At 41.5% G+C, this 24,599-nt stretch overlaps 1 protein-coding gene across 17 annotated transcripts in view; it reads left to right on the top strand.

The window, feature by feature from the left end:
- The window catches only part of TOX (thymocyte selection associated high mobility group box), a 348,499-nt gene that overhangs the window by 209,947 nt on the left and 113,953 nt on the right, over positions 1–24,599 (top strand). For all 17 annotated transcript variants that reach the window (XR_009759373.1, XM_061599530.1, XM_061599521.1 and 14 more), the window contains one exon: positions 3,525–3,767. Coding sequence is in view for 16 of the 17 variants with exons in the window: in XM_061599530.1 (XP_061455514.1) it covers positions 3,525–3,767 (243 nt within the window). In the remaining variant the exon portion in view is untranslated. The remainder of the gene's footprint in view (positions 1–3,524; positions 3,768–24,599) is intronic.

Raw genomic sequence — 24,599 nt, 5'->3', positions numbered from 1 at the left:
GAATCTGATAATTTGTTAGAAAGCGAGTGACTGAATCCTTTAGGATACAGGGTACTGTTGTGTCATAAAACTTTATAATGTAAGCACATATACTGACACATATCATATGTGATTGAGATGAGTTTTTTTTCTTTTTTCTTTAAAGAATTAATTGATACAGCCAGAAAATTAGAAAATAATTTGTTTGGCAATTTCCACATATCAGTACATTTCTTTCCCATTATGATGAGAGGGAAGTATTTATGACACAGTTTCACGATGTCTAGAGAATAATCTATTTTATTAATAATGTCCTGTTGACATACACTGAATAGGGAAATCTGAACATAATTTGTGTATATTGTGGTAAGTGAAGCTGATAGGTGGTGATGATGATAATCAGTGCATCCTGATTATCATAAAAGTATTTGAAAATGAAATGATAGTAATTATAAATATGTGTCCAGTTAGCCAAAGACTAAATAAAATGATAGCTCTGGGTTGGATCCCAAAATACCTTGTGTGAGTGGAAAGGACTTCCATTAATGCAAGGTGCCCCCTCCAAATTCCACCACTTTCCTCTCTTGCATGCACACACACACACATCATCCTGTGCCATCCCTCAAGGGAGATTTCCAAGGGCTTAAGTGTCTGCATTGGAGATGAAGCAACAGAAAAGTCTATTGCATGAATAGAATTCTGCATAGGTTTTTCAGGATCCAGTCCTGTGTTATAAGTTATAAGGCGCAAAGAGAAGGTGGTCTAACAGAGAAGGTGGGTAGTCACAAAGACAGTTTGCTGAGGAGCATTAAAATTGTTGTTTTGTTTCAGCCAGCTCTATAAAGGACAGCAACCTAAAGTTACTATCTTGCCCTTTCTCCTTTGACATATGGTACAAGCTATTAAGCATTTGTGGTGTTTTCTGCTACTATTTTTTTGTAAGAAGGGAAGTGATGAGATGTTGCCATCTTGCCTAGGAGTGTTTTGGTGTGAATCGCCAAGCCATCCAATCATCCAACACACTGATAACAGATTTGCAGTCAAATCCCCTAGTAGTTCCACTCCAAACTTACTAGCAAGTGTCTGAGGCAAACCTGACAGCCATGTTTTAGAATGAAGGCTAGGGGAACTGATAGGGTGCCTCTGAAACGTCTCTTCTTGAACTATAAAAGAACAATTCCCTTGCCCAGAGTGCAGGGACCCTGCAGTTTCCCAAAGTTTTTTCAGTCTTTCATGGACAGCCTAGTCTTGACTAGAAGATCTTCTTCCTAAAAAGTTCTCCTTTTATCCCCAGAATATGGCACACCTATATTTTCCTTATCCCACTGCACTCTGGGTAGAATTCCAAAGGGCTGCCTACACTCTTACAAAGAATGCTTGGGTCTCCTGAATACTAGATGTTCTCTTTTGTTAGAAGGAAAATGTGATGTTCTATCCTCACATTTCTTATATGAATTTAAATGGATTGAATCTTTAAACAACTCAGTTCCCTTTGGACTGCCTGAGCACACACACCCTCCAGTGTGTAAAACTCTTATTGCTTACAAGTTGCTGGAGGGTGGTTCAGTAGTGTGTTTTTTTCCAGTGCACCTGACTATTCTTTTCCTCGTAAGTTAGTAAAGGACAGTGATCACAGTAACAATACCTTTGGGGATTTACTGATGTCTCTGGGTTCACTGTCCAGTACAGTTTTCCCTTGGCCACAATCTAGCTGGGATGGAAGCAAAATAGGCACATTGAAAGCAAGAGATTAAGGCCCTGTCTGCACTATAGTTTTAAAGCAGTATCATACCACTTTAAACAGTCATGGCTTCTACCAAAGAATCCTGGGAATTGTAATTTAGGCATGCTGAGAGTTGTTAGGAGAGCCCTATTTCCCTCATAGAGCTACAGTTCTCAGAGTGGATTGACAATCAGTCCCTTTTCCCAGGGAACTCTATGAGGGGAATAGGGGTTTCCTAATAACTTTCAGCACCCTTAACAAACTACAGTTCCTATGATTCTTTGGAGGAAGCCATGACTGTTTAAAGTGATATAATACTGCTTTAAATGTATGGTGCAGATTGGACCTAAAAGAAGACAGAATTCAGGAGAATGCAAATTGTATATCTGCATATTCTTCAAGTCATTCAGGAGTTTTGAGCACTGGAAGGCACACCGCTGTGGCTTTTAGCAGTGCTTCAGTAAACATGCACCTAAAGGCAGAATACGTTCAGGTGTTGTAATGCTGTTAAAACCATTTCAAAGGCTATTCTCTTTCCCAACACACACAGACACACCATTATCCCCTTTCACAATGTTGTTCAGGTGTAAGAATACACTTACAGAACTTTGTGGAGATGATGAAAACCAACACGGTACAGTTCTGAAAACTTGAAGGAAAAAACCATGATCAATTTTCTCTAGAAATTTTCACAATGTGTCTTGCTGATATCCAGCATAATTCACTTGGTTCACTGTTGTTTAGACAATTGTTACTCTCGTTCTGTTAGATATTTATCATCTGCCTAATTAACACCACCACCCAGCATTTTTTTTTAAAAAAAACCCTGACCAATCAATATAGGTGAATGACTTTACATTAATGTGTATGTAACAATAGTAATAATTGTAATTCAGAATGTGTTTGGAAATACACAACTTGAACCGGCTGGGTAATGCATGCGTGGAAGAAGTCCTCTATTTGCTTTTGGATTCTGAAACATACATGTAAGTGGGTGATGGTTCCAGAATCATGCATCTGTCGTTGGACTGGAAATCACATGAGTTACTGCTCCAAAAAGATGGCAGGTGCTGTCAGCACCATTCACTTTCTCTCTCAGATCAGATCATAGGTGCTGGGTGGCTAAGTTGATATCACTAACAGTCTTGATTGGTTCACAGACATATACAGTTGACATTTGCATTTGCAAATATGTGTAGAACTGCATCTACTTGTAGATACATAGAGCTGAATCAGAAACCCATTGTATTTTCATGCAGTGCATTTTATTTCTAGGTTAATTTGCTTTTTCTAGTGTAGCAGAATGAACGCATTATTCTTCTGTACATAGAGCAACATTCAAGCACAAGATTTCTTTTTTACCTTTTTTTTGTTTTGCTCTTGAGTGGCAGAAAATCTTATGAGGTCTTTTTGATCCAATGTTAATTTTATAAATTGCATTTCTCTTCCCCCATTCCCATGAAAAAGGTATTCAACTTGATGAAGACTCTTAAAAATGGGCGCCTTGAATTCAGCTGTTTGTGAGGGGTTTTTCTGTCTAATGGAAGCTGTGAAAATATCAAAGGTTTTATGCCTTTGAGGCAATTTTCATTTCATACATCGTACTGCAACTTCTTTAATACAATGTATGAGTGTTTAAAATGGTTTCTTGTCCAAAGTAGCGATGACTGCTTAATACTCTCTATAGAATTGGACAAGGGGTATGGGCATTTTGTTTAAGGCTTGTAGTGCTTTTATTTGTTTGTATTTTTTTATCCTACCCTATCTTAAAGCTTAGGTTCAGAACATTCTAATTGAAACTCTACCTTTCGTCTTTCCACAGTCTTTTCCCGGCCCAAGTCTTGAAAGTGAAGATTTTAACATTCCTCCTATCACTCCACCTTCATTACCTGACCATTCACTGGTACATTTGAATGACACAGAATCTGGTTATCCTTCACTGTGCCATCCAATCAACCATAACGGCCTGCTTCCATTCCATCCACAAAACATGGACCTGCCTGAAATCACGGTCTCCAATATGCTCAGCCAAGATGGAACACTGCTTTCAAATTCATTGTCGGTGGTAAGCCTTTTACATACATACATACATATATATCTATATATATCAAGGCATGTTTCAAGTGCCCTTATATCCTTCTGTAACTGAATTGTGGTACCTAGTACTGCTTATGTAGCCTTCTCAATAAATTATTTCTGCCGTGCACTGGTTTAGGTTATCGATTGATGAACTCCTCTTGACTTAACTAGGAATTAGACTCAGTGAACAAAACTGTTTTCCCCAAAACTAGAAAATAATTTGTTTTTGTTAATGAGTCCAGGAATAATTGAGACTTTGTAGCTCTCCTGATGATGTTGTCATGAGCATAATGGGACACAAATACCTGACCTTCCACCCATTCCCTCACATTTACTGGTATGTGTTAGTAGAGATGGGAAGTGTGTGTTGCAGCCAGTCCGACTGCATTTCGTTCTATTTCCACTCTACCTTTTACTGTCCTATTTTTTTCCTCCTGACGAAATACTGATATTTCAGTTGATATTTCTGAAAAAGGAAAGGAAAGTGGCTTTCTCTGTGGTGGCCAATGCCACCCACCCAATCCCCCCTTTGCTGCTGCCTCTTCCTCCTCCTATCTTAATCCTTTCCCAGCCATGGAAAACAAGATATTTGCTGTGCCTCAACTCCCACCTCTTTGCACACAGGCTAGGGAAGGGATACCTTTCCTCATTTTTAGAGCATTGAATCTCAACGGCCTTGCAGCCTCACACGGTGACATTTTCTCTCCCTCGGGGAAGGAAGGAGGCGTGGAGTGGACTTGGCGGCAACAGCAAAGTGAAGTGTCTCCTGTCCTATCAAATCACCAGGGCTGCCACTGCTGCATGCTTGCAACGCAGAACTGGCAGGCAAACTAGTGTCCACCCTTTTGAGCATGGCCAGCTGTCTGTGCAGGCTCCTCCATCCCTTAGCTGAGGGCCTTGGAGGAAGGGGCACAGAGAGAGAGGGCTGCCTCCACCTCATTCTCTTTTTCTCCTCCAAGGACAGCCAGAGCAGTGCACAAATGAATATGTAGGCTTGCAAACAGAGGCAAAATGGGGTGTGCCTTACCTCCACCTGCGCCACTGCCACCACAAGCTCCCCTCCCACTCCTCTAGGCAAACGACTTCTTGCACTGGAAACAATGGGGCTGCCAATATGTTTGCACCTCACATCAAGGTTTGGGAGGGAGGGGAAGGAAGAGGAGTAAAAAGTGCCTTTTATTCAAGCACACAATGAGGCTTAGTTCCCTGGCAAGCTTGTTTAGGGTTTCAGCCTCAGTTTCCCTTTTTTCCCCTCAATTTCGCCTTAGCAAGGAAAAGTAGGCTGATCAGTTTCATTCACACACATCTTCCTCCTTTCTCCTGGTCGATTTCACATCAGCAAGCAAATACTGGTTGGTTATTCGGTGCTGTTTTAAATTCCAGTTTTAAATCTCCAGAAAAGTCACAGGTAACAAGCTCAGCTTATAAAGCTGGCAAACATGTAGACTGAAATAAAGTCTGGTATCAAGTTTGAAATTTGAGAAATTCTCAGCCATCCCTACATAGTAGAGCTTGGTACCTGGAACTCCAGGGAGGCAGGCAGAAACCCTCATTCAGGTTTCAATCTAACCTAGTGCAGAACCTTTGATGGAAAATTTGTTTGATTCATAATAAAGCCAAACACTATATACTGGAAGTATTTGTAGCCTCCAAACCAGACTAGTACAAATTTTGGGGGCATAACTACATTCAGACACAAGTAGAATTCTTTCAGTTCAATGGGATATGGTTCAAAGAGGCTATCTTTTTCCAAATTTTCTTAGTAGAAACCTGTAGCTCACATTTCTGTCTGTGGGAAAGGATCCGCAGCTAGCACAACTTTTTCTTGCTTATTATTTTTCACATGTGCTGTTCATGTCAGTGTTAGGAAATATTTGAGGATCAGAGAGAGTCCACTGAATTTTTTATTCTTGGAGGTCAGAGCTTGACCATACTCATTTTACTCTTCTGGGTTGAAGTGTTATTTTTAGTAATTCTGGGAACTACTCTAAGTTGCTTCAGTTTCAGCTTATGGATAAAATACATATCCTAGCTTTACATAAAGAAAAGTTATCTGAATCTGGAAGGTCTTAACAATAACAGTAAAAGTACTTGGAGAAGGTAAGGGTAGCATTTGGCACTTCATCAGTGCTTCATTGACTTGACCTCTTCTGTACTTAAATTCAAGTTTGGAAGCTGATTGTTCTCTTAAGTGCTGAAGTTTCATGTCTGCTTCTTACAAGAAGAAATAGGAGCAATAAAACTTTGAGAGCTTGTAGATTATCACACTGAGCAACTGGAGCAAGGGAAAGTAGACGGAGGCCAAGTGAAGTAACTAGTCAACCTTCTTGTGATGTCTTAGAGTAGAATAGGCAGAGAGAAACTCAAAACTCAAGGGGAGAAAAAAATTACTGTGGGCATGTTACTGACTGAATGGGGTCCAACTAGATTTCCCCCTTTTTAAATTACGTATGATTATCTTTTTTCCCATCACTGTGTTTTTTTCAGTTGTAATTTATTTATTTATTTTAGGACATTTCTGAAACCACATATTAAAACAATCTCCAAGCAGTGTACAATAAATAAAATATAAACCAGCACAAAATACAATAAAATATAGTACAACCGATTACATATTAGTGGCATTTGTTGCTGATATTAACAATCAAGGAATGCCTAGGTAAACAGAAAAGTTTTAAGAAAGCACAAAAAACGCAATGTAGTAGACATGACTCGAATGTCTAGACTCTAGGACAAGAGCATTCCATAAAGAGGGAGCTATAGCACTGAAGGCTGTACCCTGTGACCACAAGGAGGGCTTCAGCTGGTGACCTCAGGTGATCAAATGGAACTATGGGGAGAAGACAATATTTTAGGTATCCTGGTCCTACATTGTTTAAAGCTTTGTAAACTAATAACAGAAGTTTAAACTTGTCCCAATAGCTTATTGGCAGCCAGTGCAGCTCTCCTAATAGGGGTGTTATATGCGGGGGAAACTAGCTCTGCCTAGCAATCAAGCTGCTCTGTTCTACACAACTGCAGCTCCTAAACCAGCTTAAGGGCAGCTCCACATAGAAGGCATTGCAACAATTCATTCTTGAGATTGCCACTGTCCAAGTAGGCAAGGTATCTTTGTCCAGAAATAGCTAGTGTACCAGCTACATTTAGAAAGGGTGAGTTTTGCTATCATTTTTATGCTAGTAATCCTTCTGCACATGAATATTCTTTACCTAGAAGCATGTGATCTTGAAAGGTTTTGAATAAAGTTTTAACTTTAGCTGAAACACATCAGCTGGTATTGTTGTCTACAACCTGTTCTTACTGGACTGTGTTCTTTTTTCATTGTTAGAAATATAATTCCTATCTTTCTCTCACAGAAGGATAATACATGGTTGCTTGCAGCCAAAGATTTGGCTAATATATGCCTTGGGCAGTTGTAGTTGTGGGTGAATTATGAAGTACTACTACTAAAATTGGAGAGCTCCTGCTCCTTCTTGGATAGGCTAGGATGTAAGCACTGCACCTGATTGTCAGGCTCCAGAAGGTCCCGAACACAATTTGCTCTTTCTGCTGACCTATCATCACTACCCTCTCTCTCATTTCTTCCTATATGGGCAGAGGCAAATGGAGGAGCAATAACCAGAAGACCTGCAAGAAGAAAGTAACAAGCTACAAGTATTCCCCACCCCAACCCCCCTACGTGTTGTAACATGGCCTTTTCCCCCCCTGACATAAGAAATGTTTATGATGAGGATTCACTGCAACAATACCATCTAGATAAATGAAAACTGAAAATTATATCCTACTCACTTGGAGTAAGTGGAAACAGGTTATGCCATGCCAAGCATGTTGTGTTCACAAAAAGATACTCTATATTCATGAGAACATCATGCTTCATTCTTTGGGGTGTACTGCTCTAAAGATGTAATATGAATTGAATATGAATTTTTCCAGTGTGAGTATGATCTTTATTATAATTAATTAAATAGAGACATTATTCACTAATAGGCAAAAAACCTTGCAGATTAAGAACATACCTATAGCCCACAGATATTTCTATCAAACTTTAAAAAGCGGGGAAATTGGGCAGCTATAGTGAATGCACCAGGGGAGCAGGAGACCTGACCTCCTCTCTGAGATAATGTACTGCCTTACAAATTTGTCAAATGCAAACACAATTTAGGTTGGTCTTTCACAGTCCAATCCACTTGCTGTGTAGCTTGCAAGAATTTGGTAACGTGCCTCTGAGCATATGGTGAGTGATGGCAACACCTGCCATCTCCAAAGATAGAGAACTATATTTTTGTATGTTTCTTGGTGTTCTTCTTACTTAGCTTCTTTCCTGTGTTACTAATGTTTCTACAGAGAATCTAAACTAGAAAATTTTATTTCCCTCATTATTCATCAAACAAATCTGTGTCAAATTTATTTTTATTAATTCCAAAGCCTTTTTATTGGTCAATGTCATATGATGGTGAAGACAGCCTTTTGTGTTTTAAATTGGAGGTTATGTTCTATTTCTATTTTGCGTACATTAACAGTTGAATCTGAAACTGCAGTTTGATGTAAAATCGACTGATTACAATATGTTGCTCTTCAGCAATGACTCTTAGCTGTTGGAAAAAAGAGGATGCATGTTTTGAGCCTCCTATGTTTAAACCACTTTATTTAAGGAAAGGTGGGCATGGTCAATTAAAAACATAGAGCACACCTAGAATTTTGCTAGAATATATTTCGCCTCCCACTTTTTTATCTTTCTTTCTTTCTTCCTTTATTTATTTATTTATTTATTGTATTTATATACCTCCCCATAGCCGAAGCTCTCTGGGCAGTTTACAGTAACTAAAAACATTAACAACAAATATACAAGTTTAAAACACATCTTTTAAAAACAATTTAAAACACAATTTAAAAAATTTAAAACAATTTAAAAAACACATGCTAAAATGCCTGGGAGAAGAGGAAAGTCTTGACCTGGCACCAAAAAGGTAACAGTAATGGCGCCAGGCGCACCTCGTCAAGACCATCATTCCATAATTTGGGGGCCACCACTGAGAAGGCCCTCTCCCTTGTTGCCACCCTCCCAGCTTCCCTCGGAGTAGGCACCCGGAGGAGGGCCTTAGATGTTGAGCGTAGCGTACGGGTGGGTTTGTATCAGGAGAAGCGTTCCATCAGGTATTGTGGTCCCAAGCTGTGTAAGGCTTTATAGGTTAAAACCAGCACCTTGAATCAAGCTCGGAAACATACAGGCAACCAATGCAAGTGGGCCACAATTGGTTTTATATGTTCGGACCGTTTGGTCCCTGTTACCAATCTGGCCGCTGCATTTTGCACAAGTGCAGTTTCTGAACCATCTTCAAAGGCAGCCTCACGTAGAGCACATTGCAGTAATCTAACTTGGAGGTTACCAGAGCATGGACAACTGAAGCCAGGTTATCCCTGTCCAGATAGGGGCGCAGCTGGGCCACCAACCGAAGTTGGTAGAAGGCACTCCGTGCCACTGAAGCTACCTGAGCCTCAAGTGACAGAGATGGTTCTAGGAGAACCCCCAAGCTATGAACCTGCTCCTTCAGGGGGAGTGCAACCCCATCCAGGACTAGTTGGACATCCACCATCTGGTCAGAAGAACCACCCACTAGCAGCATCTCAGTCTTGTCTGGATTGAGCCTCAGTTTGTTAGCCCTCATCCAGTCCATTGTCAGAGCCAGGCACCAGTTCAGCACATTGACAGCCTCACCTGAAGAAGATGAAAAGGAGAAATAGAGCTGTGTGTCATCAGCATACTGATGGCAACACACTCCAAAGCTCCAGATGACCGAACCCAATGGTTTCATGTAGATGTTGAACAGCATGGGGGACAGAACTGACCCCTGTGGAACCCCATATTGGACAATCCAGAGTGCCGAGCAATGTTCCCCAAGCACCACCTTCTGGAGGCGACCTGCCAAGTAGGTGCGGAACCACCACCATGCAGTCCCTCCCACTCCCAGCTCAGCCAGTCTTCCCAGAAGGATACCATGGTCGATGGTATCGAAAGCCTCTGAGAGATCAAGGAGAATCAACAGAGTCACACTCCCCCTGTCTCTCTCCCGACAGAGGTCATCATACAGGGCGACCAAGGCTGTTTCTGTGCCAAAACCAGGCCTGAAACCCGACTAAAATGGATCCAGATAATTGGTCTCATCCAAGAGTGTCTGGAGCTGGCCCGCAACCACTCGTTCAAGGACCTTGCCCAGCAATGGAACATTTGCTACCGGCCTATAGTTATTAAGATTTTCTGGGTCCAAGGAGGATCTCTTCAGGAGTGGTCTCAATACTGCCTTTTTCAGGCAGCCAGTGACCACCCCCTCTTGCAGAGAGGCATTAATCACTTCCCTGGCCCAGTCAGCTGTTCCATCCCTGCTAGCTTTTATTAGCCAAGAAGGGGAAGGATCCAGTGCAGAAGTGGTTGCACGAACCTGTCCAAACACCTTGTCAACGTCCTCAAGCTGTACCAACTGAAACTCATCCAAGAAATCGGGACAAGGCTGTGCTCTGGATACCTCGCTTGATTCACCTGCTATAAGACTGGAGTCTAAGTCCTGGCAGATGCTAAAGATTTTATCCTGGAAGTGCCTAGCAAATTCATTACAGCGGGCCTCAGATGGTTGTACCATGTCCCTGGGGCCAGAGTGTAATAGCCCCTGGACAATTCTGAAGAGCTCTGCTGGGCGGCATGTGGCAGCAAAATATTGTTTTTTTGCTGCCCTCATTGCCCCTAAATACAGCTTACCATAGGCACCAGTGTATAATTGCATCCAGTAGGAGTTCGTCTCCATCTGCACTCAAGCCGTCTCCTATATTGTTTCATTGCTCTCAGCTCTGGGGTATACCATGGAGCCATACGAGCTCTACACAGGAGAGGGCACTCAGGAGCAATCATGTCAACCACCCGGGTCATTTCTGTATTCCACAGTTCAACCAGGGTTTTTACAGGAGCGCCAGCCCTATCAGCTGGAAAACTCCCCAGAGCCCTTTGGAAACCATCCAGATCCATTAGTCTCTGGGGGCGGACCGACTTAATAGGTCCCCCACCCTTGCAGAGGGGAAAAGCCGCTGTAAGTCTAAACTTCAGCAAGCAGTGATCTGTCCATGACAGAGGGACTGATGTAAGGCCCCCCACATTCAGATCACCAACTCCATGTCCAGTTGCAAAAGCCAAATCTAGAGTATGCCCTGCTACATGTGTTGGGCCAATGGCGTATTGGGACAGTCCCATGGTTCTCATGGAGACCATGAAATCCTGAGCCGCCCCGGATAAGGTGGCCTCGGCATGGATGTTGACATCCCCCAGAACCAACAGTCTGGGGGATCTCAACAGTACACCCGAAACCACCTCCGTCAACTTAGCTAGGGAGTCTGTTGGGCAGCGGGGTGGGCGGTACACCAACAGAATCCCCAGTCTGTCCCGCTGACCCAACATAAGGTGCAAACACTCCAGACCAGTAGTCACATGAACAGGGTGCTTGCAGAGGGTGATGGAGCTCCTATAGACCACAGCAAACCCCCCTCCCCGGCCCTCACGTCTACCCTGATGCTGAACCAGGTACCCTGGCGGGCATAGCTGGGAGAGGCTGACTCCCCCCTGCTCACCCACCCAGGTCTCGGTTATACATGCCAGATCGGCTGCCTCATCCACTATTAAATTGTGAATGAGGAAGATCTTATTATGCACCGATCTGGCATTTAGCAGCAGCATCCGGAGGCCTGAGAGCTGTCTGATAGGGCAACCAACAAACCTGCAGGTGTGGGGAGGACCGGAACAAGGCACAGTTGTTAAGTGCTTGGGCCGTGTTCCCCTTACCTGGCAAGTCCTCCTTACAACGCCATATATCCCTTGACCCATCACTACACTAATTGCGGCCCCCTCAGTTCTCCCCACTTGGCTCTGAGTCCTCTCTCCCAGGCACATGACTCAAGACCCACTAAAAGGCAGATAAAGCAGGAGGCACCTCAGCCAGCCAGTTTATGTATCCCCTCCAAAGAAGGGACAGGTGGAAGAAAACAGCAACAGCTGGCTGAGTACCTGGGGCCTGGTCCTGCAAGGCGTGACACCTGCCGGGCAGAAGTCCAACAGAGACAGGGTGGTGGTGGTGGTGGTGGTGGTAGCCGAGCAGCAGCAGCAGCAAGCCAGCAGGCTGGCAGGCTGGCCGACAGCAGCAGCAAACGGCTCTCCTTCCCTGGATAGCGATGGTCCCTTTCCTCCTTCAGGCACTGGGTCTTGTGCAAATTGAGACACTCCTGAGGTCCACTGGAGACTATTCTGCAGAGGTCAGTGCCGTTATTCCACAATTATGTTTGGAGGTTTTTTAGTGTAAATTTTGCAGTGTTGCTGTACTTTACATACTCACAGAAACAGAAACAAAAGAAAATTATTTCGTATAGGAAACTTTACTAAAATTGCAAAGTAAATCAGACATATTTAGAGTGACCATCTGAACTATATCAACTGGCTTAATAATGTTGCTTCCTCCCTGCTAAAACAAGACCAGCAAAGCACATGTCATTTGGGCTGATTGCAGGTGTTGCCACCACTCACCATATGCTCAGAGGCACATGTTACCAAATTCTCAATCCCGACTTACGTTGACCCTACGAATAGGTTTTTCATGGTATTCATGAAACAGTATTCAGAGGTGGTTTTACCATTGCCTTCCTCTGAGGCTGAGAGGCAGTGACTGGCCCAGGGTCACCCAGGGAGCTTCATGGCTGTGTGGGGATTCGAACCCTGGTCTCCCAGGTCATAGTCCAGCACTGACCTGGGGGAGGGGAGGGGGAGGAGATTGGGTGGGTGGGCACTGGGCAGAAGGGAACCCCTTTCCAAAAGGAAAACGTGAAAAGTATCATTGTTTTTCAGCGTTTCCCCCACCTTTTTATTCTACAGCAGGCACATGTAGCCTCCCACCCAAATTTAAACCAAAGCTGTCCCTGGCCACATCCACACCAGGCCTTTATTTCTCTTTGAACAGTCATGGCTTCTCTCAAAAAATCCTGGGAAGTGTAGTTAGTGAAGGGTGCTGAGAGTTGCTAGGAGATGCCCTGTTCCCCTCACAGACCTTCAGTCAGAGTAGCTGACTGTTAAACCAGTCTGGCCACTGAAGCACTCTCAGTGGAACAGGAGTCTCCTCTCAACACCCTTCACAAACTCCACTTCCCAGGATTCTCTGAGGGAAGCCATGACTGTCTCACATGAAATCAAAGTCTGGTGTGAGTGGGGGCCCCTGATTAGGCAAGCCAGGCAGCTGTGAGGCTTTTAGAACACTGACAGTTGGTTCTTACTGAGCATGCCCCACGTTATCATAGGCTTCCAGCCAAAATTTCTTAAATTAATTAAAGATCAGCAAGTCATTTTTTTAACTTTTAAATTGCAGAAGATGATGGTCAGAGTATGGGGCAAGGTCAGTATTAGGATTACAGGTACTCTGTGAACATGGCTGATTTTTAATGAATTTCCACAGATTATGAGAACTCTGAGAGAAAAAAGTCCAAAAGGGCTCTGGGTTTTTTCCCTCTATTTTTAGACTTTGAACTCTTGATTCTCTCTGACAGTTTTGTGTATCGCCATAAAAATTGAGAGTGTTGTTAAGCAAGCATTTCTGAGTTCAGGATTATAAGTTATGTAAGGTTTTGTTTTGAAATGAGTTTATGGGACGCATCAGAATGGCATGGGGGTATTTTCAATTTAACATTGCGGAATGTGAAAAATCCACGCTGGCTATGGTATCGTGGCTGTATAATTTCTCTGTGTCCATCAGAGCCACACATACAATTATTTTGCCCTGCCTTGCACTTCTCAGATCAAACCTTACCCTTAATCAGTGGATGTCAGCTAGAACATCATCTAGGCTAGAATCAAGCAGTAGAGAAACTGATGGGGATTAACCCCCCCCCCGAATTTGTGTCTTGTGTGGCTTCACTCCTTATATGGCAGCTACAGTGTAGTGGTTAGAGTGTTGGACTAGGACTTGGGAGACGGGTTCAAATCACCACTCAGTCATGAAGCTCCCTGGGTAACCTTGGGCCAGTCACTGCCTCTCAGCCTAACCTACCTCACAGGGTTGTTGTGGGGATTAAATGAGATGGGGGAGAACCATGTACACCAGCTTGAACTCCTTGGAGAAAAGGTGAGATATAAATGCAATAAATAAATAATAATTTTTCTCCTGTGGCTTTATAGTTGGTTCCACTAGTACTACTATAGGAAAGGGCATTGACATCCTAAGCAACTTTTCCATTATAACACACAAAATAACACATGTGGAGTTAGCTATAAGGGTGTAGGATCAGCTGGAGCTAGCTGGAGAGCAGGGATACCAAGATCAAGGGAGGTTACCAGCTGTAGGCTACCAAGTCAGTGTAGATATTATAGCCTCAATTCTGCCACTACTCTTTTTCTCATATCTGGCCAAACTTGCAGTGGACCTTTTTCTCTCTCTCCTGCATTTTCATCCCAGCCCCTTATGACCTGTCTCACCTATTCAGCAAATGCTCCTCCTGTACATCTTTAAATTTTGTACTCCTGCCTAACACTAAGCCTCAATGTCCCAGCTTAGGCCCTGAATCCATCACCCCTTTCTTTTTAGCTTGTTCTTGGTAGCTCATCAGTCCAAAGCAATTCAATATACCACTTACTAGATTGTCTTGAGATATGACCTCATTCACTGACAATGGCAAAGCTGGTTTTTTTAAAAAAAGAAAAGAAACCAGGGTTAAAAATTTTGTACAAAAGAACAGCTATATCCTTTAAAGGTCTATTATCTGCATGGCAGTTAAAACAGAGCACATCGTCTTGAAACGTTTTGGCATATTTTGGAAACTATAGAAGGAAAAGATAAGATGGATTTCACTTTCTCTGAATGGTTTAAATTTTTAAATTGTGAAGTTTAAAGTGAAAAAAGATAGTAAAAGGCAGTAAAAGTGATGGATTTATTTCCCAAATGCTCTTTTTTGTACTAGTAACAATAGCAGGGATAATGTAGGTTTATTATCTAGCTTAGCATATATTCAAAGCACCTTTTACATTCTAAAGGCTACTGTGTGAGTGTTTTGACAATGATTACATCAATAGGTAGAATGCAGGACACATGAAACTAAAGTAGAAATATTTCTGTAAGTCGGTAGGAAATGCTGCACATCAATATGTTCAAATGCTTTCACAGTAGCATTTCTAATTTGCTGCTCTTAAAGGAAGAACTACTGGCTCTTTGAATAATGCCATCTTCAAAGCTTAGCAGAAAATATTACTATATAGACCATTGTTGCTGCTATTTCTGCACTATTTTTAAATGTTTGAATTATTTTATTATATATAATATATTCAATATATCAGAATGTTCTTTAAGAAAAAGATCCATAGGACACCAAAGATTAGATAATGCTACCAAATGTAGAATAACAAAAGCATTCATTAAAAATAAAACAAATATTGTAGGAATTCCATTTCCTTATTTTTAAAAAAACCTAAAATATCACATAATTAGCCTTCTGTCATACTGGCCAAAATAAAGGCTATAAATAATTACTTAACATTTATTCACCAATAAACCAAACCAATTTTTATTTTTATAGGAAAGCTTTAAAAAGTATCTTAACAAAACACTGGAGGGAATGGAATGCTTCAACTTTATTTTTCTGTATCATTTTACATAAAACTGTTTCTTGTTTGTAACTGGTAGTTGCTGGTAAATCTTACTTAAGAAATAGCTGTTGTATGCAACTATAACAGCATTTTTGATTGTTTGATGCAAGCTCAACTTACCATGTAGACTGTCATTGCATATACGCATTTAAATGCAGTGTGCATTACTTACTTTCAGCAACCTAAAATGGTTGTGGGTGGAAGGGGTAAGTGGTACATTTTCAACATAAGACAATATTGTGTGTACAAACCAAAATGTAAAGAGCTCTGGTGACTTCAGTAAAAAAAAACCAAATAACACATGTATCTAACAAGTGTTCCCTTCTTGTTGAATTTTGAGTAACGTTGGAGTATTTTTTTCACTATACTTTCATGATGATGAAGATGGGTGTATTATGTAATGTAATGTGCCAAAGTAGTACTTGAGGTTTCTTTCCCCTGTCCATTCACAGGGAAAGAGGCAAAAAAAAAAAAAATCATCCTCTGATCATCTCATTACATTAACATAAGTGCCATGACAAATCCTGACTCCTCTGCAGTTTTTTCAGAAATTCCCCCATTCTTTTCCCCATCACAAAAGATAAAAACAGTATCTCTTTCACAGGACACAAAGAGATCATGAAAATGGTAGATGAGGCTCAGCGCTATTCCATATGTCTCATGAGAGAAACCATGCAGTCCATTATTGTCACCACGTTGGACTAGAGTTCATTCTTTTTCAATTCATTCTACTCTGCTCCAACTCCCAAATTTTAGCAAAACAACTATTGACATCAGAAACTTCAAAACTCAAAAGAGTTTTGAAAAAACAACAACCCCTAACCTTAATAAAATATTAATCCTGAATTGTAGTATGTTTATAGTAGTCTATATGAACATGACTACATTACAAATCCAACAGTTTTCAGTATCTGGCAAAAAACTAGCAGATATGTCAATTCATCTTCTTCAATGAAGCTATGGTGGTTTTACAGTAGATAAGGATATGGCACGGTATTTAGTTTTTCAGTCATGTTTTCATATCTACTTCGGTGATATCAGAGAGACACTCTTTAACACATGAACAAAAAAATGAGGTTTAAGAGTTGATGTGATCACGGTCCTGTAATAAATACTTACATGAGCAGTTTTATGAGGCTGCCTTTTACAGAGGCAGACGAATGGTCCATCAACTGGCAGTGCCACTTCAAAGTCTCTGGCTTTCTCCAGCCCTGCTACTACTTGGATCCTTTTTAACTGGAGATGCAGAGGACTGAATAATTTACATACACTGCATGTGCTCTGCCACGGATATATGACCCTTCCCAGTTGTCTGAATCTTTATTACGAAGATGTAACAACATACAACAAGAAACTGTAGCTCTATGAGGGAAACGGGTCTTCTAACAACTCTCAGCATCTTTCACAAACTACACTTCCCATGATTATTTGAGGAAAGCCGTGACTGTTTACAGTGGAATAATAGTGGCGTAAATGTACGGTGTGCAATTGGCCCTACTGTTACCTAATTACATCTGATTGCAATGTCATGCTGAAAACCAAGGCTCACAGAACTTAGTGTGACCCACTGGCATTCTTCCAGAACTACAACATTACTGACTAGCACACAGAAAATCTAAATTTTAACAAAGGGATACACAATAGATGAAAGGAAAAAAAGTTGCACAAGGTTGTTGTTATGTGCCTTCAAGTTGACTACGACTTATGGCGACCCTATGAATCGGCGATCTCCAACAGCATCTGTCATGAAACACCCTGTTCAGATCTTGTAAGTTCAGGTCTGTGGCTTCCTTTATGGAATCAATCCATCTCTTGTTTGGCCTTCCTCTTTTTCTATTCCCTTCCATTTTTCCCAGCATTATTGTCTTTTCTAGTGAATTATGTCTTCTTATTATGTGTCTAAAGTATAACCTCAGTTTCATCATTTTAGCTTCTAATGGTAGTGCTGGTTTAATTTGTTCTAACACCCAATTATTTGTCTTTTTCGTGGTCCATGGTATGCGCAAAGCTCTCCTCCAACACCACATTTCAAATGAGTCGATCTTTCTCTTACCTGCTTTTTTAACTGCCCAACTTTCACATTCCTGTTGTGTGTGTCGTACAGCTCTGGACTCTCCTTTCACATCTGTGCACATCAGCCTCTAGGCTTCCTTTCAGCTTTGACCCAGGTGCGTCATTAATCACAGCACTACTCATACTTGTCCTTTGTTCTTCCCCAGTAGCTTGGTGAGTGCCTTCTGACCTGGGGGTCTCATCTTCCAGCACTATCTCGTATTGCATTTTGGATACTCTGTTCATAGGGTTGTCGTGGTAAGAGGTATTCAGAGGTGGTTTACCATTGCTTTCCTCTGACTTTGGATGCATCTTAGTCTGGTGTTTCAGCTTTGACCATTCCGCCTTGGGTTCCCCTGCTAGGAGTCTAGCCTCTTGGTTTAGACTCCTGACAGCATTGCTCTCAGCTTCTTCAACACTCTCAAACCCCCTCACTACGTTAAGGTGTGCATCCTAGAGAGGGAGCACAAGGTTACTGGAATGAATTAATGTGAGAATTCAGTTGCATGTACTTAGGCTTAATTTCTGTCTAAGGGCACAGTCGTATGCATATCTATTGAGAAGTTAGCCCCACTGCTTTCAGTGTCCCAAGTAAGCATGTATAGGATTGCAGTCTAAAAATACTACCAAACCCACCAAATGATACAAAAGGCAGTTTCTACATGTGATGCATATTCTAAATGTAACTGCCTAAGTCACTCCAGATGCTTTGATTCTGAAATTTTTTCTCTTTTTTGAGATAACACTATACGGTAGGAAAAAGAAAAATACCCATCTCTCTCTCCATGAAAAAGTCCACACACACACAAAACTAAAAACTCTCCAAATATACATGCATGTGCTATGTTAAATTAAATGTACTATTTAAATGAAATTTGCTATTAAATCTGTTTTGCTGAAGAGCAATAGGAATAATGCATACATATATACACACACAGTTTGTCATTGTACTGAAGTGCAACTGAATAGTATTGACTTTTTTCAAGCATCAATATTAAGAGGGATATGTAGATGCAAAATTTCTTCTGTTTGAAAAGGGGAAAATAAATTATTTTCCCGAAAGCTTGCAGTGAAATAAATTAAATAATCTTAAGAAATGCCTGATATTAATAAAATATGGTGCTTTGTTCCCTTCTTAACAGAGATTTCATAGACTTTGGAGGAAAGGAGAAGCCAAACATTTATAAAATTGTTGCTGTAGATATAATTAGATCCATTTTAGGACCAAAAGTTTTATGTAGCAAACTGACAGAAGGATACACAATAATTATAGTTCGTTGACAAGCTGAAGAGGGTTCCCTTTTTATCTTACAGCTTTAGAAACTAAACTGTAAATAAATATGCTGTTTGACAGTTGTAATTGCCATCAGTAGGGCATCTTTTCATTTAATCAGATGGTGTTATTAAAAAGGGGGTTACAATTAAGCATTTTATAATATGACGTAGAACTCCATTAAAATTCTCCAGCAAACAGTAATTTGCATTTGATGCTTCTGCAGCCCCTTTCTATTTGCAGAAATGTTATTGGCTGTGACCTTCCACTGGATGGGTCTCTCTTTGCTGCTCTTTTCATTCTTTGATAAATGATATTGAGCATCCTCGCTCTCCACCTCTCTCTCTACTCACAATGCACTTGAAAATATAGCATGTCTACATTAGATCCTTTTGACCCTTACACTGGAATACAGAAAACAAACAAAATGGAATGTTGAATTCTCTTGATACAGAATTAATGTTCTGGATTTATTTTGCAAATAGCAGGCTCTATCCAATTTGCTATTAAATCTGTTTCGCTGAAGAGCAATAGGAATTTTTAAAGGAAAAATAGCATTTAGAGCTCAACTGGGGAAACAATTTAATATCACTTAGTGAAGGACATGTGGAGAATACACATTCATACATTCATACTATATATATATAGAGAGAGAGAGAGTTCACATTTTAGAAATTTTAAGAGCTTAATTCTCAAACACATTTTTCTTCAAGGCAGTGTCTCTTGAGGGTTTTGATTTTTTTCCTTTTCACTTATATGACTGTTCTTTACTGATGTTCTTGATAGGAAAGGAGCTGATTAAGCTGTAGCTCAGTATTCCTCTTTCTGAGTATATACAAATCTATTTCTCTGTGGGTTTGCACTGTAGACACTAGACAGTGGAGTACTTGATACAAAGTACTGACACAGACATCTTATTTTTGGATCACCACAAACAGACATTTCTTAAAGAAAAGTTGATATATGGGGGAGAAAGAGAGAGCAGGACCAGCCCAATATATTTTGCTGCCTAAGTGAAGGACAAGATGGTGCACCCTCATTCCACATGCAGAAGCCAGCTGGATTGATAGTTTAATCTTAATTCAAAACTGATGCCAGGGCTCTGTCCTCCACTACACCTAAGGATAGTAGGTTGGCTTAGGGGTACAGGTCATGCTGGATGGCACACACAGATCCATCCTCAAACATGTTGGCATGCTCTGCCACCCGAGGCACCATCTGAGGCAGCTTCCTCACTCTGCCTAATAGCTGGGCTGGCCTAGAAAGAGAAGTGTTTTATCATTTCCCATGAGAAATAAAAACAAATGGATTATAGTAGCAAACTCGTTTTGCTGACTTTTGTCCAAGGTGCATTCTTGCAAAATATCCAACAAATCAAAGAAAAATGAGAGAAAATTGAACAAGTTAGCTCTAACGTTCACAGGCTAGCTACTTATACCAGAATAGGCTGAATGGATTCAGTGTAATTGCTCTTACTCCAGTTTAGCCAATGTCATTGTGCTGTATATTGTAGGATATGATTTATTTATTTTTATTTATTTATTTATTAAATTTTTATACCGCCCCATAGCCGAAGCTCTCTGGGCGGTTCACAACATCAAAATATCAACATACAATTTAAAACCACACATTAATCAATTTAAAACATAACTCATTAAATTTCCAAATAAACCTGTACTAAACTAAAATACTAAAATACTAAAAATACTACAATGCTACAATGCTAGAATGCCTGGGAGAAGAAGTAGGTCTTAACCTGGCGCCGAAAAGACAACAATGTTGGCGCCAGGCATACCTCATCAGGGAGATTGTTCCATAATTCGGGGGCCACCATTGAGAAAGCCCTTTTTCTTGTTACCATCCTCTGGGCTTCCCTCTGCGTAGGCACCCGGAGAAGGGCCTTTGATGTTGAGCGCAGTGTATGGGTAGGTTCCTATCGGGAGAGGCGTTCCATCAAGTATCGTGGTCCCAAGCCGTGTAAGGCTTTATAGGTTAAAACCAGCACCTTGAATCGAGCCCAGAAACATATAGGCAGCCAATGCAAGCGGGCCAGAACCGGTGTTATATGTTCGGACCGCCTGGTCCGTGCTAACAATCTGGCCGCTGCATTTTGCACAAGCTGCAGTTTCCGAACCGTCTTCAAAGGCAGCCCCACGTAGAGCGCATTGCAGTAATCTAGTCTAGAGATTACCAGAGCGTGGACAACTGAAGCAAGGTCATCCCTGTCCAGATAGGGGCGTAGGTGGGCCACCAACCGAAGTTGGTAGAAAGCACTCCGTGCCACCGAGGTGATTTCATTCACTGCGACAAAACATATTTGTGTATACACATTTGTTTAAAGGCAATATTCTCTCAAACAACTTTCATGCATCACTCTGCATTCTTAGCCTCTTTTCTAGCTTCACCCTTCCTTGTCTGTCTGTTTTTCTCTATGCTCATTAACTGCTGTCTATGAAACACCAACACTAAGCAGTCTGCCTTTTAATACCAGTTGCTGGGGAGCAGAAGTAGGGAGAGTGCTCTTGCACTCATGCCGTGCTTGTCGTCTTCCCATAGACATTAGATTGACTTCTTCGAGAACAGGATGCTGCGCTAAATGGCCCTTTGGTCAGATCAAGCAGGACTCTTCTTATGATGTTGGTAGTTATTAGATTTCTTACCCACTCTTCACCATGAGGTCCCAGTGTTAATTACAACAACTTAAAAAACACAATATTAAAAACAGTTAAAACAGATTACAACCAAGATAATAGTTCATTCTTCAACTTGCAGAAGTAGTTGCTCAGTTCTTTGAATCCTGGTCATTGATACTATTTCATCCATTTCAAGCAAGCAGATCCCCATTTGAGCAGACAGAGTGGAGGCTGAGAACAAGCATGCTAGTCAACCCATTCTGCAAGAGTAATGACTGCAAGGCTTATTTAAATGATCTATGGTGCAGCCATAATATGTGGCAAGATTAGCCTCTTAAAGTTTTTGCTTTTAACTTATACAGTGCCTTGCAAAAGTAATCAGACCCCTGACCAATGCTCTCATGTTACTGAATTGCAAATGGTACATTGTAATTTCGTTCTGTATGATATTTTATTTTGAAACACTGAAACTCAAAATCAATTATTGTAAGGTGACATTGGTTTTACATTGGGAAATGTTTGTAAGAATAATAAAAAATTGAAAAATATTGCTTGCATAAGTATTGGACCCCCACACATTAATATTTGGTAGGGCCACCTTTTGCTGCAATAACAGCTTTAAGTCTTTTTGGGGTAGGTATGTACCAGCTTTGCACATAGTGTCGGAGGGATTTTAGCCCATTCTTCTTGGCAGATTCGCTGCAGGTCATTCAGGTTGGTTGGATGTGGCTTGTGGACCACAATTTTCAGAGAGTGCCACAGATTCTCAGTGGGATTGAGATCAGTACTTTGACTGGGACACTGTAGGGCATTCACCTTTTTGTTCTTGAGCCACTCCAATGTTACTTTGGCTTTGTGGTTGGGATCATTGTCCTGCTGAAAAGTGAATGTCCTCCCAAGCTTCCATTTTTAAATGGACTGAAGCAGGTTCTCTTGCAGTATTTCCCTGGATTTTGCTCCATCCATTCTTCCTTCCATTTTAACACGATACCCAGACCCTGCTGATGAGAAGCATCCCCACAGCATGATGCTGCCACCACCATACCTCACTGTAGAGATGGTGTGTCTTGAGGCATGGGCAGTGTTAGGTTTGTGCCACACATAGTGCTTTGAGTTTTGCCCAAAAACTCCATCTTGGTCTCATCTGACCACAAAACCTTTTCCCACATCGCAGCTGGGGCACTCTCATGCTTTCTGGCAAACTCCAGATGTGCCTTTAGATGGCACTTTTTGTGTAATGGCTTCTTTCTTGCCACCCTCTCATACAGGCCAGTGTTATGCAGAGCTCTTGATATGATTGACGGGTGCACCATTACTCCACTCCCAGCCACTGAACTCTGTAGCTCCTTCAAAGTGATTGTTGGCCTCTCTGTGGCTTCTCTCACAAGTCTCCTTCTTGTTCGAGTGCTGAGATTTGAAGAACAACCTTTTCTTGGCAGTGCCTAGGTGGTATGATGCAGCTTCCACTTCCTGATTATTGATCCAACTGTGCTCACTGGGATATCCAAACACTTGGATATTATTTTGTACCCTTTTCCTAATCTATGCATTTGTATTACATTATCTCTCACTCTTTGCTCTTCATTTTACTTCAGATCCATAGCCCAGCACAGGGCTTGAAAACTTACGCAAGCAACATGTTTCAGTTTTTTATGTTTTTTACAAACATTTACCAACATAAAACCAATGTCACCTTACAATAATTGATTTTGAGTGTCAGTGTTTCAAACTAAAATATAATACAGAATGAAATTACAATGTACCATTTGTAATTCAGTAATATGAGAGCATTCATCAGGGATCTGATTACTTTTGCAAGGCACTGTATATAAGGCATTAAAATGAATGCAGTTATTTAATTTGTGTCTTGTTTTCTCTGGCTTTACTTTCACTATGGGTCATGTAATAACAGCTGCAATGGTGAGGCATAAAATAGCTTGTGAAAGGGTAAGTAATTACTAGTCCTTGGTGAAAAAGAGATCTGAAGTGAAATGTTGCAGTTCCACATTGATTCACTGAAGTGTTCCAGTTACCAGGAAGACTATAGCTCATTTTAGGTGAGCTTTCGTCACAGCTGAGCCATACACAGCTTTCAAAGTTGAGTCAGGAGCAGGAGTTGAACTAGGGATTCAAGATAAAAGGGCACAAGCTATGTGTCAAATTCAAGATTGCATAGAAACAGTTTGGCAATGGGAAGACTTTGCTGCTCCAAAAAGATCCCAACCCAAACAGGGAGTCTTTTACAGTCCTCTAGTCCAGGACAGTCCAGTTGCCAGCTTAGATGAGCAGAGTCAGTCCAGAGCCTAACAGAATAATCAGAAAACCCCTCCAAACTAGGTGGGGAGGTGGATTAGGTGGAGGAGTCATTTTGCCCAGCTCTCCCCACTTAGCTGGCCTTCTGCCAAAGAGGCAGTGGGCCCATTGGCAGGTTCTGTGTCAGCAGGATCAAGTGGAAAACCCTGAAATGGGATGTTCTGACAGGGACTAAGCCAGCCCAGGATCCACTGCATCCCAAGGTGGTCTTGCTGCCGCCACATAACAATATCAGGGATAATTCTGTCCTCTGCTTTCTGCCACAGCTACTATGAATGACAGATGTGCAGATGGTGGTGCTGGCTCTGCCACTCCACAAACCCCTGGTGGCGGGGGGAGGGGGTTGTATTGTGCCCATAGGCTACTTCACTTCTAGGAAGACATTGCAGGCTGTAGTTCTGATATACAAACACAAACACAAATCAAAGGCTTCCAGCTGCAGCCCTGACAGCTCCTAGCAGCTTATTGACTTGATGTGAATTACTGTTGGCCAAGCCCATTGGAATCAAACTCAGACTTGGTGGTATATTTTTCTCCTTATGTTTATTGTGGAACTTCAGTCTAGAGCATTTCATGGATCAGCTTACAGGTTGCACAGAATTCTGTATCTCTCTGTACAGCGTAACTAGGTATGACTACTCAAAGCTAAGATGTTGTTGCAGCAATTAGACACCCCCCCAACACGCTTAAATAGGTTCAGGGTGGGCTCTTTCTACTTGCATGAGGAAGGTATCATAGAACAAAAATGCATGAGCAAAGGAGTGTTCCTCCTAGTTGGAAAAGTGCTGGTCAGCTGAATCTGCTGGCATAGCTGTCTGCATGTCTGGGATGATGGTGGTGATGGAACCTTATCAAGATCCTCCTCCTCTAGATGAGGTGTGCATAGAGGCA

Source organism: Rhineura floridana, chromosome 1 (assembly GCF_030035675.1).
Source record: "Rhineura floridana isolate rRhiFlo1 chromosome 1, rRhiFlo1.hap2, whole genome shotgun sequence".
In the NCBI taxonomy this organism is placed as follows: Eukaryota; Metazoa; Chordata; class Lepidosauria; order Squamata; family Rhineuridae; genus Rhineura; species Rhineura floridana.
Note: the sequence above shows the minus strand (reverse complement) of the source record. Positions and strands in the feature narration are given on the sequence as shown.